At 37.6% G+C, this 18,486-nt stretch overlaps 1 protein-coding gene across 2 annotated transcripts in view; it reads left to right on the forward strand.

Moving 5' to 3' along the window:
* Nucleotides 1–6,216: 6,216 nt before the first annotated feature.
* mapk14b (mitogen-activated protein kinase 14b) overlaps nt 6,217–18,486 on the forward strand; it is a 50,938-nt gene continuing 38,668 nt past the window's right edge. The window contains exon 1 of one of the 2 annotated variants that reach the window (XM_079843741.1): nt 6,217–6,647. In XM_079843741.1, coding sequence (XP_079699867.1) covers nt 6,529–6,647 — 119 coding nt within the window. In that variant the 5' untranslated portion in view covers nt 6,217–6,528. The remainder of the gene's footprint in view (nt 6,648–18,486) is intronic. The other variant, XM_079843740.1, reaches the window with a different exon arrangement.

Consider the following 18,486-nt stretch of genomic DNA (forward strand, 5'->3'; position numbering starts at 1 on the left):
ACCACAATGCAACACGTTTGTGACGTCACTGCATATCACGTTTAATTTACCCCACCACAAACAACTCTATGATAATTTTTTTTATTTCTAAAAACATTTAAAACAACCCAAATACACCTATATACATTTAGAATGTTGCATTAAACAATTTCGTAAAGGAAAAAAAATTATAATAAATAAACTCCATAGTGGATTCGAAGTGATCAAGGGCTAAGGACGTTCCAGTTCAGTCCATTGCAAATGTTCCTCCAGTAGTGTGCACTCATGCAACGAAAGCAATGACGCACATCCGAGTGAACGAGACGGAGGGAAGTTATCGAGTGAAGGGCATAATAAAAAATGAACTGGAACGCAGCATTGCTGTGTCCAAATTGAATACTTCCCTACTATATAGTGTTCGAAAAACAGTATGCCAAAAGAGTAGTATGTCCGAATACCTGTCCACTGCTAAATGGACGTATATAGGGGGTAGGCGAAGAGATATAAAATAGAATCGGGATTGGGCCTAAGTGCGCAAGAGTGTCATGTTTAGCAACTCACATGCCCCTTAAATTGCGAAAAAGTGAAAAAAAATATCTGCCAATGGGGTGAGAAAAATAATCTTGTTTCTGATTGAAATCTTGTTTCTTGTTTCTGTCCGAAACAGAAATAAGATTATTTTTCTCGCTCCATTTGCAGATAATTTTGCTTGTTTTAAGCAAAAACTCACTTGTTTTAAGAATTTTTTGATATTTCGACTGGAAACAAGAAAAAATACTAAATAAGAAGAGCATTTTTTGCAGTGAGAAACAAGAAAGGAGAAATAGGGCATCCTTGCCTGATGCCTCTCCCAATAACGAAATGTGATTAAGTTCCAATATTTTTAAATGACTAATTTTCAAATTGTTTGTTATAAATCAACATCTCCGGAAAATGTTATGGAGTTTCTAATCAAAATATGACTTTCTGTTACAGAACCCCTAGGGCATTGATTTCATACATGACCTCAATAGAGGACACCGGGACTTAAATCATGTTTATCAGGCATTCTGGGAGACACAACAAGTGAATAGTGAAAGAAATTACATATTAATATTCCTATGGAATATTAGATATTAGCCAACTATTACTCCCATTATTACACTTCTTTTTTCATTACATGCTGCTCCGAGAATACATTAATATGCAAATTAGAAACAGTGTATAGATTCATTGCATCAAATGGGAAAAGGCCACTTTACCCACAAACTGCATAAAGTAAAATGGTAGCATATATCAAAAAATCCGTTAAATCTCTGATAACATAGTTGAAAATCATCTTTGAACAAAGTTTGGTTAAAAAACATCATGAAACCTAAAAATTGATTGGTGAATGAAAAAGTAGTGTTTTTGCCAATACAGGTGCTGGTCATATAATTAGAATATCATCAAAAAGTTGATTTAATTCCATTCCAAAACTGAAACTTGTATATTATATTCATTCATTACAAACAGACTGATATATTTCAAATGTTTATTTCTTTTAATTTTGATGATTATAGCTGACAACTAAGGAAAATCCCATATTCAGTATCTAAGAAAATTTGAATATTACTTAAGACCAATACAAAGAAAGGATTTTTAGAAATCTTGGCCAACTTAAAATTATAAACATGAAAAGTATGATCATGTCCAGCACTCAATACTTAGTTGGGGCTCCTTTTGCCTGAATTACTGCAGCAATGCGGCGTGGCATGGAGTCGATCAGTGTGTGGCACTGCTCAGGTTATAATCATCAAAATTAAAAGAAATAAACATTTGAAATACACTCACTTAAAGGATTATTAGGAACACCATACTAATACTGTGTTTGACCCCCTTTCGCCTTCAGAACTGCCTTAATTCTACGTGGCATTGATTCAACAAGGTGCTGAAAGCATTCTTTAGAAATGTTGGCCCATATTGATAGGATAGCATCTTGCAGTTGATGGAGATTTGTGGGATGCACATCCAGGGCACGAAGCTCCTGTTCCACCACATCCCAAAGATGCTCTATTGGGTTGAGATCTGGTGACTGTGGGGGCCATTTTAGTACAGTGAACTCATTGTCATGTTCAAGAAACCAATTTGAAATGATTCGAGCTTTGTGACATGGTGCATTATCCTGCTGGAAGTAGCCATCAGAGGATGGGTACATGGTGGTCATAAAGGGATGGACATGGTCAGAAACAATGCTCAGGTAGGCCGTGGCATTTAAATGATGCCCAATTGGCACTAAGGGGCCTAAAGTGTGCCAAAAAAACATCCCCCACACCATTACACCACCACCACCAGCCTGCACAGTGGTAACAAGGCATGATGGATCCATGTTCTCATTCTGTTTACGCCAAATTCTTACTCTACCATCTGAATGTCTCAACAGAAATCGAGACTCATCAAACCAGGCAACAGTCTTCAACTGTCCAATTTTGTTGAGCTTGTGCAAATTGTAGCCTCTTTTTCCTATTTGTAGTGGAGATGAGTGGTACCCGGTGGGGTCTTCTGCTGTTGTAGCCCATCCACCTCAAGGTTGTGCGTGTTGTGGCTTCACAAATGCTTTGCTGCATACCTCGGTTGTAACGAGTGGTTATTTCAGTCAAAGTTGCTCTTCTATCAGCTTGAGTCAGTCGGCCCATTCTCCTCTGACCTCTAGCATCAACAAGGCATTTTCGCCCACAGGACTGCCGCACACTGGATGTTTTTCCCTTTTCACACCATTCTTTGTAAACCCTAGAAATGGTTGTGCGTGAAAATCCCAGTAACTGAGCAGATTGTGAAATACTCAGACCGGCCCGTCTGGCACCAACAACCATGCCACGCTCAAAATTGCTTTAATCACCTTTCTTTCCCATTCTGACATTCAGTTTGGAGTTCAGGAGATTGTCTTGACCAGGACCACACCCCTAAATGCATTGAAGCAACTGCCATGTGATTGGTTGATTGGATAATTGCATTAATGAGAAATTTAACAGGTGTTCCTAACAATCCTTTAGGTGAGTGTATATCAGTCTGTGTGTAATGAATGAATATAATATACAAGTTTCACTTTTTGAATGGAATTAGTGAAATAAATCCACTTTTTGATGATATTCTAATTATATGACCAGCACCTGTACATGTCATTTCATGTCATTTTATTTTTTTAAACAACCTGGTGTCCTGGTGTCCACTTACGAGGACATAGTAGCCTATAACATATAAATAAAATATAATTTTTAAAATAAAATGTAATTACAATACTAAATTCAACCTTTTTTTCCCCTGGGTTAAAGCATTATACATAAGGGCATGCTCTACTGTATCAAATGCCTTGTAGAAATCTAAGAACAAAATAAGTGCATCATCATTAACCAATTCAGAGAGTAGACTGCAAAAGTTTACCTAGGTAAAGTCACGTGATTTCAGTAAACGAGGTTTCGTTACGTCAACACTGTTTCGAAACACTTCGAAATGTCAATGGTTCACCGCTAGGGGGCGATGATCGCTCTGAACACATGAATCATGAGGAGTTGCTGCTTTTTGTTGCTTTTTCCTGATCTCTCGGACCAGTTTTATACATTTGTAGACGTTTTAATTAGACATTAGTATAATTAAAATGAATAATAGTAGTTAATAGTGTCATATTGGCCTGTTTATCGGAGCCATCCATGGAACAAACAAAACAACCCCGGACGATTTATAAAAGAACATAAATGAAACAAAGTCAAAGTCTGCTTTATTGTCAATTCTGCCACATGTACAGAACATACATACATACAGAGAATTGAAATTTCGATACACTCAGACCCTTGGTGCATACAGTTAACACTAAACACTAACAGTAGACATAAGAATACAAATAAATACAGTTTAATTAGATGTCAATACAAAACTAGAAGAAAAAAAGTAATAATGAGGGGGTCGGAGGGTTAGAGTTCAGTGAAGCGTGGGGTAAAAAGAAAGGAATTGATGGCAAGGTCTGGACTGGGAGTTCAGCTTCCTGACAGCCTGGTGTGTGAAGCTGTCCTTCAGAAGCTGTGTATCGGGTGGTGTAGATGTCCTGGAGGGTAGGGATGGGCGATACCACTTATTTTGTTTTCGATATGATACCGATACTTTCAAGGCCAGTATCACTGATATCGATACCGATACGATACTAAACTGAACTTTTTAATTATTAAATTTATTAAATTATTAAAATTACTAAGAGTAAAATGGGTAAAGATACCCACTTAACATCATATTTGAAAAGTATTTTAACATTCAATTTGCCTTAATTGCAACTTATTAGATCATATTTTTGTTTACACATGGTTAAAATATGTTTACTTGTAGTGGTAACCATGGACATTTACAAATACTAGTTGAACTATGGTCACTGTAGTAAAAAATAATAATTTAACATAATTTTTATTAAAATTAGTTACAGAATAGAACATGATCAATATCAACTTTTAACATTTAACATTTAAAGAGTGTAATTGCACTATGTAGGCAACAATTTCTATTTTCTATTTGTTTATTGGGAAATAACTCAAACATATGTTTTTTTTTTGTCTTCTGGTGAGCATTGTTCTGGGCCATCAATGGTTTCTTAAAATAGTTTTGGGAAACGCAGACCTGTTTAAATACAGTGTCATCAGTGACCGAACGCTCTCTCTGTGATTGACTGGTTCTGTCTTGCAGCATTTGCATGAGTTCAGATGAGCAGGAAAATAGTCCTATACTACACAACTGTTCAGTAACAGTATTGTATGCATAAAATAATCTCTTTAAAAAAACACCTTAATATCGATATTTTTATTTGAGTATCGATTCTTTTCGATGCTCACATCAGTATCGATACGGCCATCTCTACTGGAGGGAAGGGAGAGAGACACCAACGATCTTCTCAGCTGCTCTCACTATGCGTTGAAGGGACTTTCAGCAGGACGCGTTGCAAGCGCCATAACACACAGTGATGCAGTCAGAATGCTCTCGGTGGTGCCTCTGTAGAAGGTGCACATGATGGGGGCCGGGGCTCTGGCTCTTCTCAGTTTGCGGAGAAACAGTTCAGATGACTTAAAATGTGTCAGTTTTGAGAACTCAAAAGAAAAATAGAAAGTTCTAAATACTCAAAATTGTGTATCTCTTATCACATTTGTGTAATTTGAGTTGGCTCTACTCAAACCAATGAATTATTTTGAGTGTTAGGGTTTACACAGAAAACAAAATAAATTGATATTTAATTTTATTAGATGATTAGTTAATTGCATTTGAAAGATTTTATTTTCAATAAAACATTTGCCCATAAGGTTGGCCTGTGGTTTTGTTGCATTTACACTGTTCTGACCAGCAGGGGTCACCGCGGAGACAGGTGTCGGATTGTTTCGAAGCCTCGGCACATGTGTGTGTAATGTGTGTTGCCTCTGACCTCAGTGTGTTTCCCTACCGTCCACCACAATGACCCTCAGTACACGTGAGTGTATATGTTAAAACACTGTGGTATCAAATGTTCTAATTTGTTACACTGTTTATTTAAGTTTAAGTTATGTTGTAATATTTTCCTCTATTATTTTGATGTTTATTATTATCATTAATATTATTATTAATGTTCATATATATGTATAATTATTTATGTTCATATATGTATTATTATTTATGTTCATATATTCCTACCTTTGGCAATATTGTATGATTTACATTCATGCCAATAAAGCAATTTTGAATTTGAATTTGCTTCAACTTTTGCAGTGTTTCACAAAGCCTCGGTCTGCCCATGACTAGTATCTGCTACTGTTCTCATCGGTTTTAAATGATGACCCAATCATACCGTTTGTGATGCATTTGTGATGGCCGCGTCCTCCCGTTTTACTAGCTCTCACTCACTGTACTATTTACTTTTTTTTTTTAATTTACTATAATTAGACTATTTGTTTTACAAAATGTTTGTATCAGCCTACATTAAATATTTTGATTTAATAACGACGCGATTAGAATTTCTATCAAAACAACGAATTTAATCGTTAACTGCTGGTATCTGAAAATACAATACATTTCAACAGAAAAAGATAAAAGCAAATATTTTATATTTATTAACATTATTGTTATGAAAGTTCCATAAACTGGCCCCAAGATCTATTGATTTACATATTATTTTTAAAAAAAATATTTTTCGTTTTTATGTTAATGTTCTTAAAATTGTTGCTTATATACATATTTTTCAATCATAATAAACCGCGTTCTCGCGAGGGTTGGGGCGAAGTCCCGAGAGTTGCCCATATGCAGTGACGTCAAACGTGTTCGTCAGAGGAGAACCTGTAACAGAAAAAAAAAGAAAGAAAATAGCACAAGAAACCTCACGCTTTGCCAACCCAGCGACTCCTCAAGGATCAGAGTTGGAGTTTGTGCACGATCTTCAGCGCGCGCGCCGGTGCATTTGACTGATGTCCTCTGATGCACGGGCACAGAACTGTGAACGCGGAGGTTGCGCTTTTGTTTAGTTAGTTTTTTGTTTATATCGAGGCACGGAGATCAGGAGAGCAGCGCAGAAGTTTCCACTCCTCTACAGGAATGTCCCAGAAGGAGAGACCGACTTTCTATCGACAGGAGCTCAATAAGACCATATGGGAGGTGCCGGAGCGGTACCAGAGTTTATCGCCCGTCGGTTCTGGAGCGTATGGATCCGTGTGGTAAATATCTATACTGGATCATATCACGCGTAAAGCTCTTGCATAACAAGATCTGGCCGCTCGGGCCTCTTGCGTTTGATCCACAATGTGTTTATTAGGTGTGTTTTGTAGAGAGTCATGTTGCAGCACTGCAAGTTGAGCCAGAAAATACTCTTTGCAAAGCGAGAACGAGAACGGGCTTGCGCTCTTAGTGTGATTGCATTGGATTTTGTTGTTGTTTTTGCTTTGCAGAAGTCGCTTGCGGGTGTCAAATGCTGTATGTTCAGCGCATTGAACGTATAATGCATGTGTGAGATACGCACTGGTCAGCATTATTTGGCTTACTTTGCACAAATCAAATGAGCATAAAATGAAAGTGGATCAGAGTCTAGCGAGGCTGCATTTGTAGGCGTCATCTTTAGGTGTGTTTTGTGTTTGCAGATCTGCTATCGGTTAATAGTGACACTAATAGTCATAATGCATATTACGTTTTTATTGTTTGTTTTCACTGTAAACCCTAACACTCAACATAATTAATTGGTTTGAGTAGAGCCAACTCAAATTACACAATTAAGTTCAATCAAATTAACTTTTATGAGTATTTAGAACTTTCTTTTTCTTTTAAATTCTCAAAGCTGACACATTTTAAGTAATCTGAATTGTTTCATTGTTTTGAGTTTTATGAACTTGTTTATTTTAATCTAGACGAACTTAAATTTAACCGAAACTGGGCTGGGAGCTCTATTTCCCAGCATGCTTTGTCATGCCACTCAAAAGGGAGATTAAATGGCGAACTTCAGTGTTATTTTAGGTTTTTTTTGTACAAGATTAATGTTAATGTGGAGATTTAGTAGTGCTTAATGTTTTCTGAAAGTTTAGAAGAGTTTCTGTTATGTTGGGTTTTTGGGAGGTTACCATCATGTGACGAGTGGATATATGTGAAATGTTTTATACTGCTGTCCTCATTCAGCAAGTGCTATGCTAATGCTATCAAATCATTGTGTAACCAAATAGCAAGGTTGCATTTATTGAATCAGATAGTTAAAGTTAGTCAAGTTTCCACTACTAAAAATGTGAGATTACATGATATTTTTAAATTAAATGTATGAATTATCTTACCCAAATATTCAGAGAAATTAAAATGAATGATTACAAAATAAAAATCTGCAAGATCTGCTTACTTAAAATTAAAATTTCTTAACTTTGAAAAATTGAGACAACTGATTGCCTCTGAGTTTTGCCAACTTTTTCGGGTTTACAGTGTTAGTACTCATAGCCTACAGTCAAAAAAAATGTAAACAAATAAAACTCAGCTGTCGACTTTTAATTATGAGTTTTATATATATAACTATGGTTTATTCAGTGTCAGGTAAGTTACTCTGAAAATGTAATTGATTCCTAGCTACTAATTACATCTGATAAAATGCATAAAATCAGATTACTTATTACTTTCGAAATCCCATATCAACCTCGACAAGTTGAACAATATAAGGATGTAAATGCTCCTTTATTTCAAATAGGCAATATACAATTGCATAAATTATTCTTGAACTGACAAAAGTGTGTAAAGGGAGAAAGTTACATTAATAACATACATTTTAACATAACATTTAGGTGTTAAAGTCACTACAGTTTTATATAGAATCTTTCTATAGTCTATACAATATTTAACACAATTTCATCAGAAGTAACTGTAATTAAATTACAGAAAAATTAAGAGTAATCCCTTCCTTTACTTTTTCAAGAGAAATGTAATTAGATGACTTAGTAAGCAAATACACTGGTTGTATTAGTTATGGATGTGATATAAAAAGGCAATCATACATAAAAGTAATATATAATAAGATATGATTCATATTTTTAGTTTATCGTATAATATATAATAAAATATCATTACTACTTTTAGTTGGTTATAATTCGGTACAAAATCAATAAAAATAATTAAAATGAAGTTAACTCAGGCCCTGTTCACACGAACACGGGTATTTTCAAAACCGCAGCTTTTTCTACGCGGTTTGGCTGTTCGTCCACATGCAAACGCAGTATCCGGATACTGAAACCGGACTTTTTTGAAAACTGAAGATTTTTAGAAACTCCGGTTGCAGCGTTGTCGTGTAGATGGTGGAACCGGAGATTTCGGCTTGTGAAGTCGAAGTGTGCGCCGTTCTCTCCTTTGTTTGACGTCCGATTGTGCGGCGTTATCTCTTTTGTTTACATGAGTGGAGTCTATGCAATGGCGGACGTAGCTTTGAATAACTCTGCTAACAGCGCTTATCACATGTATACAGACACATGCGCAGTTATCTCATTGTTTTGCAGAACAGAGGCGCCAGAATGCAATAATACAACATAGTAAGGCAAGTGTGTGAAGCTATTACAGTCCACTTGGGCCCTGCCCCTGCGTATATACAGTTACCTGTCACTGAGTCCAAAGTAAAGGAACTTGTAGAAGGGTTTCACTGAGCCCATGGCATGCCGTGGATGGGACCCATGTGGAAATCAAGCAGCCAATCGTAGCATGGTTTCGCGTTTTCATGTGGACAGAGAATTTTTTTAAACCGTGCTTGTGTGGACGCGATTGTTTTTTTTAAACGGAGGAGGAAAAACTCTGGCTATAAAAATACCCGTGTACGGGTGGACTAGGCCTCAGTTGTGGATATGTTATTGACCTGACCATTTGATATAAAAATTCAATTATGCATAAAAATAATTTTATTTTAATTTGAATAAATAATTTGCATGAGTAATATAGATATAAAGAATAAAGTAGTAGTATCAGCTAGCACTAAAACGAAAAAAAAAAGAAAAAAAAAATCAGGTGAGCCAAAAGTGCATTGATTGGATGGCTGCATGTGAAGTGAAGGCCTGTTGAAGGAGTCGGACCATGAGGACAGAATGATGTCACTCTCGCCTCTGACTCATAATTCCAGGATTAGGTGGTCTCCTCACCACTGAGCTGGCTTAGTCATGCTTGTGAAGAGGACTCCTGTTAGAAACCTGTGCTAAATATTACATCATTTACATGAGCTACTCTAGATTGAGTTGTTTTCCTTCAAGACCCAGATTTGACAGTGGTGACTCAACACGGTATCAAACCTCTGCAGGAAACGCATTGATTATGCTCGTATCGGCATGCGTGTTGGGCTAATGAATACGAGCAAAACGTTTGCCGTGTGGCTTGTGGGGTTTCAGGAAGGAAAAGCCAGCGTTGCTTTGAATGCTGCTGACATCTGGAGGATGGTCCATTCTGGTCTCTTTCATTTTCCTGGACAGTCCCTGATAATGTGGGCGGATCCTGTCCCGGCGGTGTCCTCTGTCAGGGATATAAATAGCACTGCATTGTGTGTGTTCCCAGGACATCTCAGTCTGGTAAATCAAGCAGTTCAAGTCTGTTCACCGTCAATCATTCCCGCTCCTGCTTGAAGCTGCAACACCCCTGCCCCGTGTTTCTAGGCATACAGGAAGCACTCTGTCTGTCATGCTGAATATAAAGGCACTTTTTATAACCCTGTCACAAGAACCGCCTAACCTCGGCATGAAACGAAAGCTGCAATAGTCGTTTCTTCCCTATTGTGATGTATACACAGGAGTGAAATGGCTTCTTGAACAAGAAAAAATGTAGGTCGATTATTTAAAACATTGATATCTTCAACAGAAGCATATACCATGGATCGACAATAGGGGTGGTTATAATAATACAAATAATTTGTTACATTTATATAGCGCTTTTCTGGGTACTCAAAGTACTTTACATGGAAGGGAGGAATCTCCTCAACCACCACCAATGTGCAGCATCCAGCTGGATGATGCAACGGCAGCCATATTGCGCCAGAACGCCCACCACACACCAGCTATAGGTGGAGAGGAGACTGAGTGATGAAGCCAATCAGGATAGGGGGATGATTAGGAGGCCAATGGGCAAATATTATTCCTATGACAGTAATTGCCATATATTGTTAAACAAATTCACTGAAAAATAAATGAAACTTTCATAATTATTTTTGTCATCATTTCTATACATGCAAGAGATAAACCTCTGAGCTTTTATTTTGACAGAAACTGCAGTCAAGCTTTTATTTTGGCGGAAAACAAGTTTACAAGCGCGTCTCATTACAAACCTAGTGAAATGCTGTAAGCGTCAGCTATGCAAATGTGAAAATACAAATGCAATCTAAACTCCGCACTTGCATAGATGGAGTTCACTGCATTCATTCTGTGAATTTGTATAGACTCGATGCACGATCACTTTCGCGTTTTTGTCTCAGACCGCCCAGCGAAGTCCCAGTTTCTGACCTTTCATACCTGTCTATTCGTTTTCATCTCTCTAGTTAACGTGTTTGTCATAGACCGTAAAAAAATATGGACGACGTGACTTCGTTCGCTTCCGCTGAAGTAAGTGAAGCCTCCGGTGGTCAGAATATGGCGCTGACATCTTGCGCAGATTTGGGACCGAGTCGGAAGTAGAGGCGCAATATCAAAACCCCGCCCACACTCTCACAGATGCAGAACAATTCATTATGTTGGTGTGAAATAAACAGTTATGGAAATGAAAGCTAAAGCTCCAATCTCCTCCCGAAAATCCAGAAAAAAGTCTGTTAGTGCCTCAGTGACAACTTCACTCAGAGAAGCGGTCAATCTCGGCTGTCAATCAGGACATCACACCCCCCGTTTTTATAGCATCAAATAACTAACTAAAACTAAACTTATTTAAAAAACGAACACTTGAAATGAAATCGTGATGATAACTGCCTACAATCACAGAAACCAACTTTGGGAAAAAATAATTAGAATAATCCATTAGAATACACGGAGGGGTGGGGGTTATGAGCTATACTGGGACCAGCCACCTGAGGGCGATCGAGGTGCACAGGCTTCAGTTTCTGACAGGAGGGCTACAGGCTTGGTTTATGTATATTTTATTCCTTTTGACTGATGTGATTTTTGGACACGTATGCGTCGTGGTGCTCATGTGAACAGTGTCAGAGATTGACACAGAAGAGAAGAAAATGTTGAATAAAGTCATTATTGTTGTTTGTTTTTTTTGTGCACAAAAAGTATTCTCGTCGCTTCATAACATTTAAGGTTGAACCACTGGAGTCACATGGACTATTTTAACGATATCTTTACTACCTTTCTGGGCCTTGAAAGTGGTAATAACGTTGCAGTCTGTGGGGGGGTCAGAAAGCTCTTGGATTTCATCAAAAATATCTTCATTAGTTTTCCGAAGATGAACGAAGGTCTTACGGGTTTGGAACAACGTGAGGGTGAGGAATTAATGACAGAATTTTCACTTTTGGGTGAACTAACCTTTTAAGAGCTGCACGGATCTAATGCACTGTTACACGTGCGTTTTCTTTCCCAACTGTTCACGTTCAAGACATATATTTGTGTGTATTTTAGGGCTGAACGATATATCGTTATCGTATCTATATCTAGATATGAACTTTCAAGATATTACTATCGAAAAAAGCAACGATATAGACGATATAGATTTCCCCTCTCCGCGCTCGCCCTGCATAAAACTCTGGCAGTCACAACAAACATCAGTTTTACGAGTGCCCTTGAATGCACCGCTAAAGCCAGCACGCACACACTACCAGGGACGTGGGAACTATATTGTGAGGGGGGGGGGTGGCGTTTCCATGGTGACGCGTCATTGCTTGTCACGTGACACACCGCAGCAGCAACAGCGCTGAATGAATGATGATCTGCTTTTATGTCATTTTTTCCTTTTTTATTCAGAATATTCACAAATGTGTTAGCTATGGCATGAAATATCTGATATTCCGATTGTCAAATACATTCAAGTGGAAGTATATTGTTGTTTAAACACCTTTATAACGATCGCGTTAGTTGAGCTGTATGCGCGATGGGCGCCGCCGTGTTAGTTTGTGCCGCAGACACAGTTCAGAGAATCGGATCTGTTGGATTTACAACCTCTATGTTTACAACACGTGAATTCATCCACTTCTCCCGAAATACTTAAAAGTAAGTGGCTGGTGAACTGGGAATAGAATAGAGTAAACATTGAAGTTACTTACACAATGTGTATCTGATATGAATAAAACGTGTCGAATTATAATGGAAAGGATTATTATTACCTCTTCCATAGACATCAGTGTGTATTTTACAAACTCTAAATGTATTGTTTTTTTAGTACTTAGTACTTAGTACTTTAGTACTTTAGTACTTTTAGTACTTTTTAGTACTGTGAATTTATATGTTTGAAACCTAAAATAAACAGTATGTGGTTGAAAACACTGAAAAGTTGTGATATATGACAGCTCTGAGCGCGCCTGTCTCTGGCTAAATTCAACATTTCATGATCATACGCTCCAGGGACCAGCCTAGACTGATTACACCTGTGATCGTACGTGCGAAAGGCTTAAAAACAATACATTTTCTGACACAAATTTTTGAAATGTAGGCTTAAATCAAACACATTTTAATTCAGATTCTGGTTTTCACCGAACACGTAGTCATATCGTATTGTATCGATATCGAGATATCTGGCATGAAAATCGAGATATGAAATTTTGTCCATATCGTTCAGCCCTAGTGTACTTGTCCATTCAAGTGCAAACAGACACAGAAGAGAACTCTGTTCAGTATCGCGCACTATTCAATATAAGAGGCGGCTTTGTGGGCACGTTTTGGATGTGTGTGCAGCACAGAAAACAGCGCAAGTCTTCTTGCGCTTGAATGGTTTAAAATCGCATCAAAATGCGCACACAGGAATCGATAAGCGGAATTGAAATGCACGTTTCTTATCGAATCACCGGTTCTTGGAAATTTTAAACCAGTTCTAAAATGGAACTGGTTCTTACCCATCCCTAAATATCATGCCATGTGGCCAAACAAATTTGAGGACGGGATATATAGGTTACCAGTGTGATGTTGTACAGTGTGAAGTTGATCATTTGATTGTTTGAGGTGTGTTTTGTTGGAGCACCAGTGGAATTTCTAGTCTGTGAGTTGCATAGACATTTCATAAAATTCCAGGCTGTGAATGTTTTCAATCGTCCTACTTTGTTGAGGTCACAAGCCTTGCTGTTTGAAAGAATAGATCTGGATTCTCACTGCAGCGCTCTGGAAGATTGAGAGTTTCTCTTGGAGTGGCTGAATCAAAGGGAAAATCCATCTGTAAAACATAGGTTTAATTTGAGTGAAGAACAGTGTTGTTTATCACCCAGCAGAACAAAAGCACAATGTCAGTTTGTTTCTTCACTCATTCAGTCAGAGCTATTTGTGATCTGGTGCAGGGCAGGAGGAACGCAGCGGTTGACTCACGGCTCTCTTGATTGGAAACTCCTTTGGCCTACTTCGGTCCTGTTTTGCTGGAGTTTGTTTTTCTTGTTCTGGCACAATTTCTTCATGATCTAGACAAGGTCGAACTGAAGCCACAACTGTCTCCCTTGCTACTGTGTTAAAGGCACATTCTGGGTTCAATAAAATAGTTTGCATCCATTTATGAAAGTAACAAAAATTGAGTTTACAGACTCCAATTGAAAATGCTTTACTGTGTTTTTATAAAAAGAAAAAAAAGGTGTTTATGGCCACGTACACACTGTAAAGCTTCAGGACTAAACTGCATTAAAATTGCGAAACTGCGAGGATTGACACCGTGGTAACCATATAAATGTTCTGGCGTCTCGCGTGTTTGGTATCCTATTCTGACCAAGTAATATTACCGTGACCAAAGATTTTAAACTAAAGCACAGTCGACGGAGGCTTCATGTTTTAGGCGGCATAGGTGGAATAGGCAAATGCTAGGGGCGCCAAAATGAGTGATTTCAATGTTGAATTTCTATACCTCAGTGTGTTGAACTGATAATCACTCTTTTGTGTGTTAAACACAAACCACTAAATACAGACAAATTCATTATAAAGAAAGACAACCAATTAAAATGACAAAAATACTACTATAAACTAGATGGTGGATAATTCAGCAGCAAAAGTTACTTAGTTACAATAATTGTATCGGGGGTCAGAAAAGTTTAATATGGAGAGGCACTGAAATGTAGACCTTGTGTTTTTGACCTAACGTTACACTGTACATGACGTGAGAACAGTTAGCTATCTAGGTTTGTGAATAAATAACGTTAGGTGACATTAGTAGATTTAAAAGCATTGTTTTTTCAACTTGTATGTATGTATACATCCTTGTTGATCTTCTGGATGTTAACATATCCAAAGCAGACATTTTGCTCTGTCTTGTTTGGCTTTAGGAAATGGAATAAAACAAATTCCATTGCCTTTGCATATCCTCTCAGGATCCCTGGAATCAGTGTTACAGCACCCCAGGCACATAGTTTTACCATTTTTGTAGCATAAACACCATCAAACCGATGAGAGCTTCGGATCTTCCAATGTTTCTCTATGGCGCTGAAAGCTAAAGATGTCCGAGTTTCGGTCCCAGCGCAACTGATACTCAACTGCCATTGGCTCATCTGCATTTGAGGGGAGGGGCTTACGGATAGGTCAATTGAATCCTGAGACCAATGACGATTCACACCCCTACCTATTGTAAGCGTTTTTGGTAGGGATGCACCGAAATGAAAATTCTTGGCCGAAGCCAAATAATAATAAAACACTTGGGCGAAGGTCGAAGCCGAATATATAAAAAGCGTTTTTTTTCAAAAACCACCCCTTCCTGGTAAAAAATTAACAATGATTTTGCGACAGCTGAATGTAACATTTAACTCAGCGAAGGCCGAGGTGGCTTTATTTCTTCCTGATAGGCGAGTAACATTGATTTTGTTTTGTTTCACAGAACTAATATATGCTGGCTTTTGCTTGAATATGCTCATGTGTCATGTTCGCTTGTTTGTCCATTTGCGATCGTATTGTCTTTCACTTCAGCTTCACATTTCCACACTGTATAAGCCTGGAGCGTCTAAACCTCCTCCACTGTCTGTTTCAAGCGTCAGCTCCCAAAGTGTGTCCGAATATATGTTTGTTTCCTTTGGGTCCTCTTTTCGTGATCGATATTACCCTCCAATCTTGTCATAATTGTAATATGTTCGTTAGTTGGACAGTCGTGCTCGTGTTATCGAGTTGTTCATGAGAACTGTGTTTGTGTTTTTGGGATGGAAGGGATGACTTTTTCACTGAACATTCTACCTGGATTACCATAGTAACATGCGTTGCTTTCACTTATTGATGGCTGAATCCGAAATCACCCTACATAGCCTTAAATAGGGCACTATTTGAGGGGACAGCCATTTGTAGTGGTACAGCCATAACGAGTGTACAGCCAATGTACACACAGCGGCTGTCCGAATTCGCTCACTTGTTTTCATTCATTCCTTCAGTGAACTGTATTAGTGGACTAAAGTAGGGAATAGTGTTTGAGGGTTTAGGGGGAGATTTCGGATTCCGCCCATAACATCATACCCTCGGCCGGCTGGCACAGCAGATTCCGCCATAGTCGTTGCCTGGGTTACGCATGTGTGGGGAAGAGCTATCAAAATAGGGGCGCTTTTGTTTTGGTGATTTGAAATCAATATTGGTTACCAGAAAGCACTTACCCCAACAAAATACATTTCATTCCGTAAAATAAGTATAATTAACTTTTTTTTTATTGATGTTTGAATCGATGTGTTATACTGAGTTAGATTTAAGACATAAATTGCATTAATCTTTTCTTTATTGTGACAGTATATATGAGTGAAACGCAACACGTCATCAGAGAAGAGTTGTCGCTGCAAAAGGGAGGTTAATGGTTTAGATTTACGTGAAATTTAAATAATGATGTGCACGGATAAATCATTTAAAATTTAAGACTGCAGTATTCCATTAAAAAAATAAGACTTCTGGTGATCTATGAATGTTCATAGGCTGTACATGGTTTTTGAGTTAATACAGAAAACCTGAGGCTTCATAATCCTCTCTAAATACTAATCTCTGTGTCCAGTACGAGCTACATCAGCGTGCCCTGGTTTGATAGAGAAATGGGACTTTTCCTGTGCTCTTTGGTGGTTTCCCATGTTTCACAATCAGCACTGAGTCATTGGCTCGACTCTCTCTCTACTAGATCTTTCTTTTGGGTTAGACCCAGCATGCATGAAGAACACCAATGCTGTACCGGTGTGCTGTTTTCTGTTTCAACAGAACGTCACAGCTGTTGCATATCACTCGCTAACTGTACCTAATGTCTGTTCACAATGCTTGCAAGTAGATATCTCCCATAAACACCACACCCATCAGCGTCTGCACTCTGCAGTGCCTAGTTCTCCCGTCCAGCTAGTTTGAGTCACGCTCAGGTCGTTATGTAAGAGAAGAGAAACATTACTACAAGACTCCACATTAAAGCTGTACGGATTTAGACCTCACCGTTGGCATTGCGTGTCTGTCAAAACTATATGTCTGAGCGTGATTTATCTTAGAAAGTCCTATCAATACTTTTGCGTCACAAAAATTTGCATGTGTTCCTGTGTGGCAAGGGTGTGATATGATGGTGTAAATACATTTAAATTATGATAGTTTACAATATGTTTTCATGTATTTTTGATCTAATAACTGCCGCCTTAGTGAACAAACTTTTAAAAAAAATGTTTAGCCTGTATATATTTGTGAATTAATGTTTAGTTTTTTCCCCCTGATATTTGGAATTAGCTGTTATTTTGATAATTTTTTTAGTTTATTTTTTATAAACTAAAAAAGAGTCTTTTATGTGTTTTTGTCCTTTTTTACTTAAAAAAAAAAGTTTAAAAACAGTAAACGTAGTTTTCATGTTATTTTTATCTTAAATTTTAGTCTTTTATGTGTTTTTGTCTTTTTTTTTACTTAAAAAAAAAAAATACTTTATTAGGTTGAATTTATTTTTATTTCAATTAAAAATTCAATTAAAATTATTTTTTCCCCCAGTTAATAATTTTAGTGCTTCAACATGCCAAGGCGTCATTTTTAATTTTCAACTAATAGTTTATTTCATCTTTATTTCAATTACAGAAATGTTTTTAATAGTTTTAGTTTTCAGTTAACCATAATAAACCTGGTGTGTATTTTGCATGTATATTATGTATACAAAAGTTTTATATACATATTAATTTAATATTGCACATTAAAATTGCAGCAAGGAAATAAATAGTTTTAAAATAAATTCAAATAGAATAAATGCAGACTTTGCTTCTTTGAAAACAGTAAAAAAAAACGTTTGACCGGCAGTGTACATCCATACACTGTAATCCTAGCTGATTAATTTTAGAGTGCATGTTTGTTGTACTGTAAATGGCTATTCTTTCCATTATGGTGTCTTGTGGGTTTGTCTGTGACGGTGTGTTATTATTTGTCTAGGCGGGCAGACGCTTTGGCGAGGTGTGTTCTTTGGAGAATGCTAATAGTGCAAGAAACTTAGGCTCCTTCCATCTGTGAGGCTGGCCTACTTACGCTTCCTGGAAAGCCTGTTGGCTCTCCTGACCGCAGCAGCCTGGGCCGCCATGGTTACTGCACTTCCATTGTTCCAAAGCTTACTTGGAAAACGGAATTGGGGCCGGAGGCTGTTTGGTATGATGACCAGTTTCTTACCCAAGCTTTGTGAATTGTACAGATCTTTTGTAATACATGGACATGAATGTTCTGATATTCATATACATGGGCACATTCTCATTATGCATGTCATTTTAATGCATAACCATTACCAGATTACGACAGTATTCAGATTTGTGGCATATGGCCTGCATTCATCCGGTTTTTAGCTGGTGGTTGACCAATATAGTTTTTTTTGATGGCAAATGCCAATAATCTTAAAGGGATAGTTCACCCAAAAACAATTTTTTTAGGTTTATCTGCTTACCCCCAGGGCATCCAAGATGTAGGATATCTTTGTTTCTTCAGTAGAACACAAATTAAGATTTTT

Source organism: Gobio gobio, assembly GCF_949357685.1.
Source record: "Gobio gobio genome assembly, chromosome: 19".
NCBI lineage: Eukaryota > Metazoa > Chordata > Actinopteri > Cypriniformes > Gobionidae > Gobio > Gobio gobio.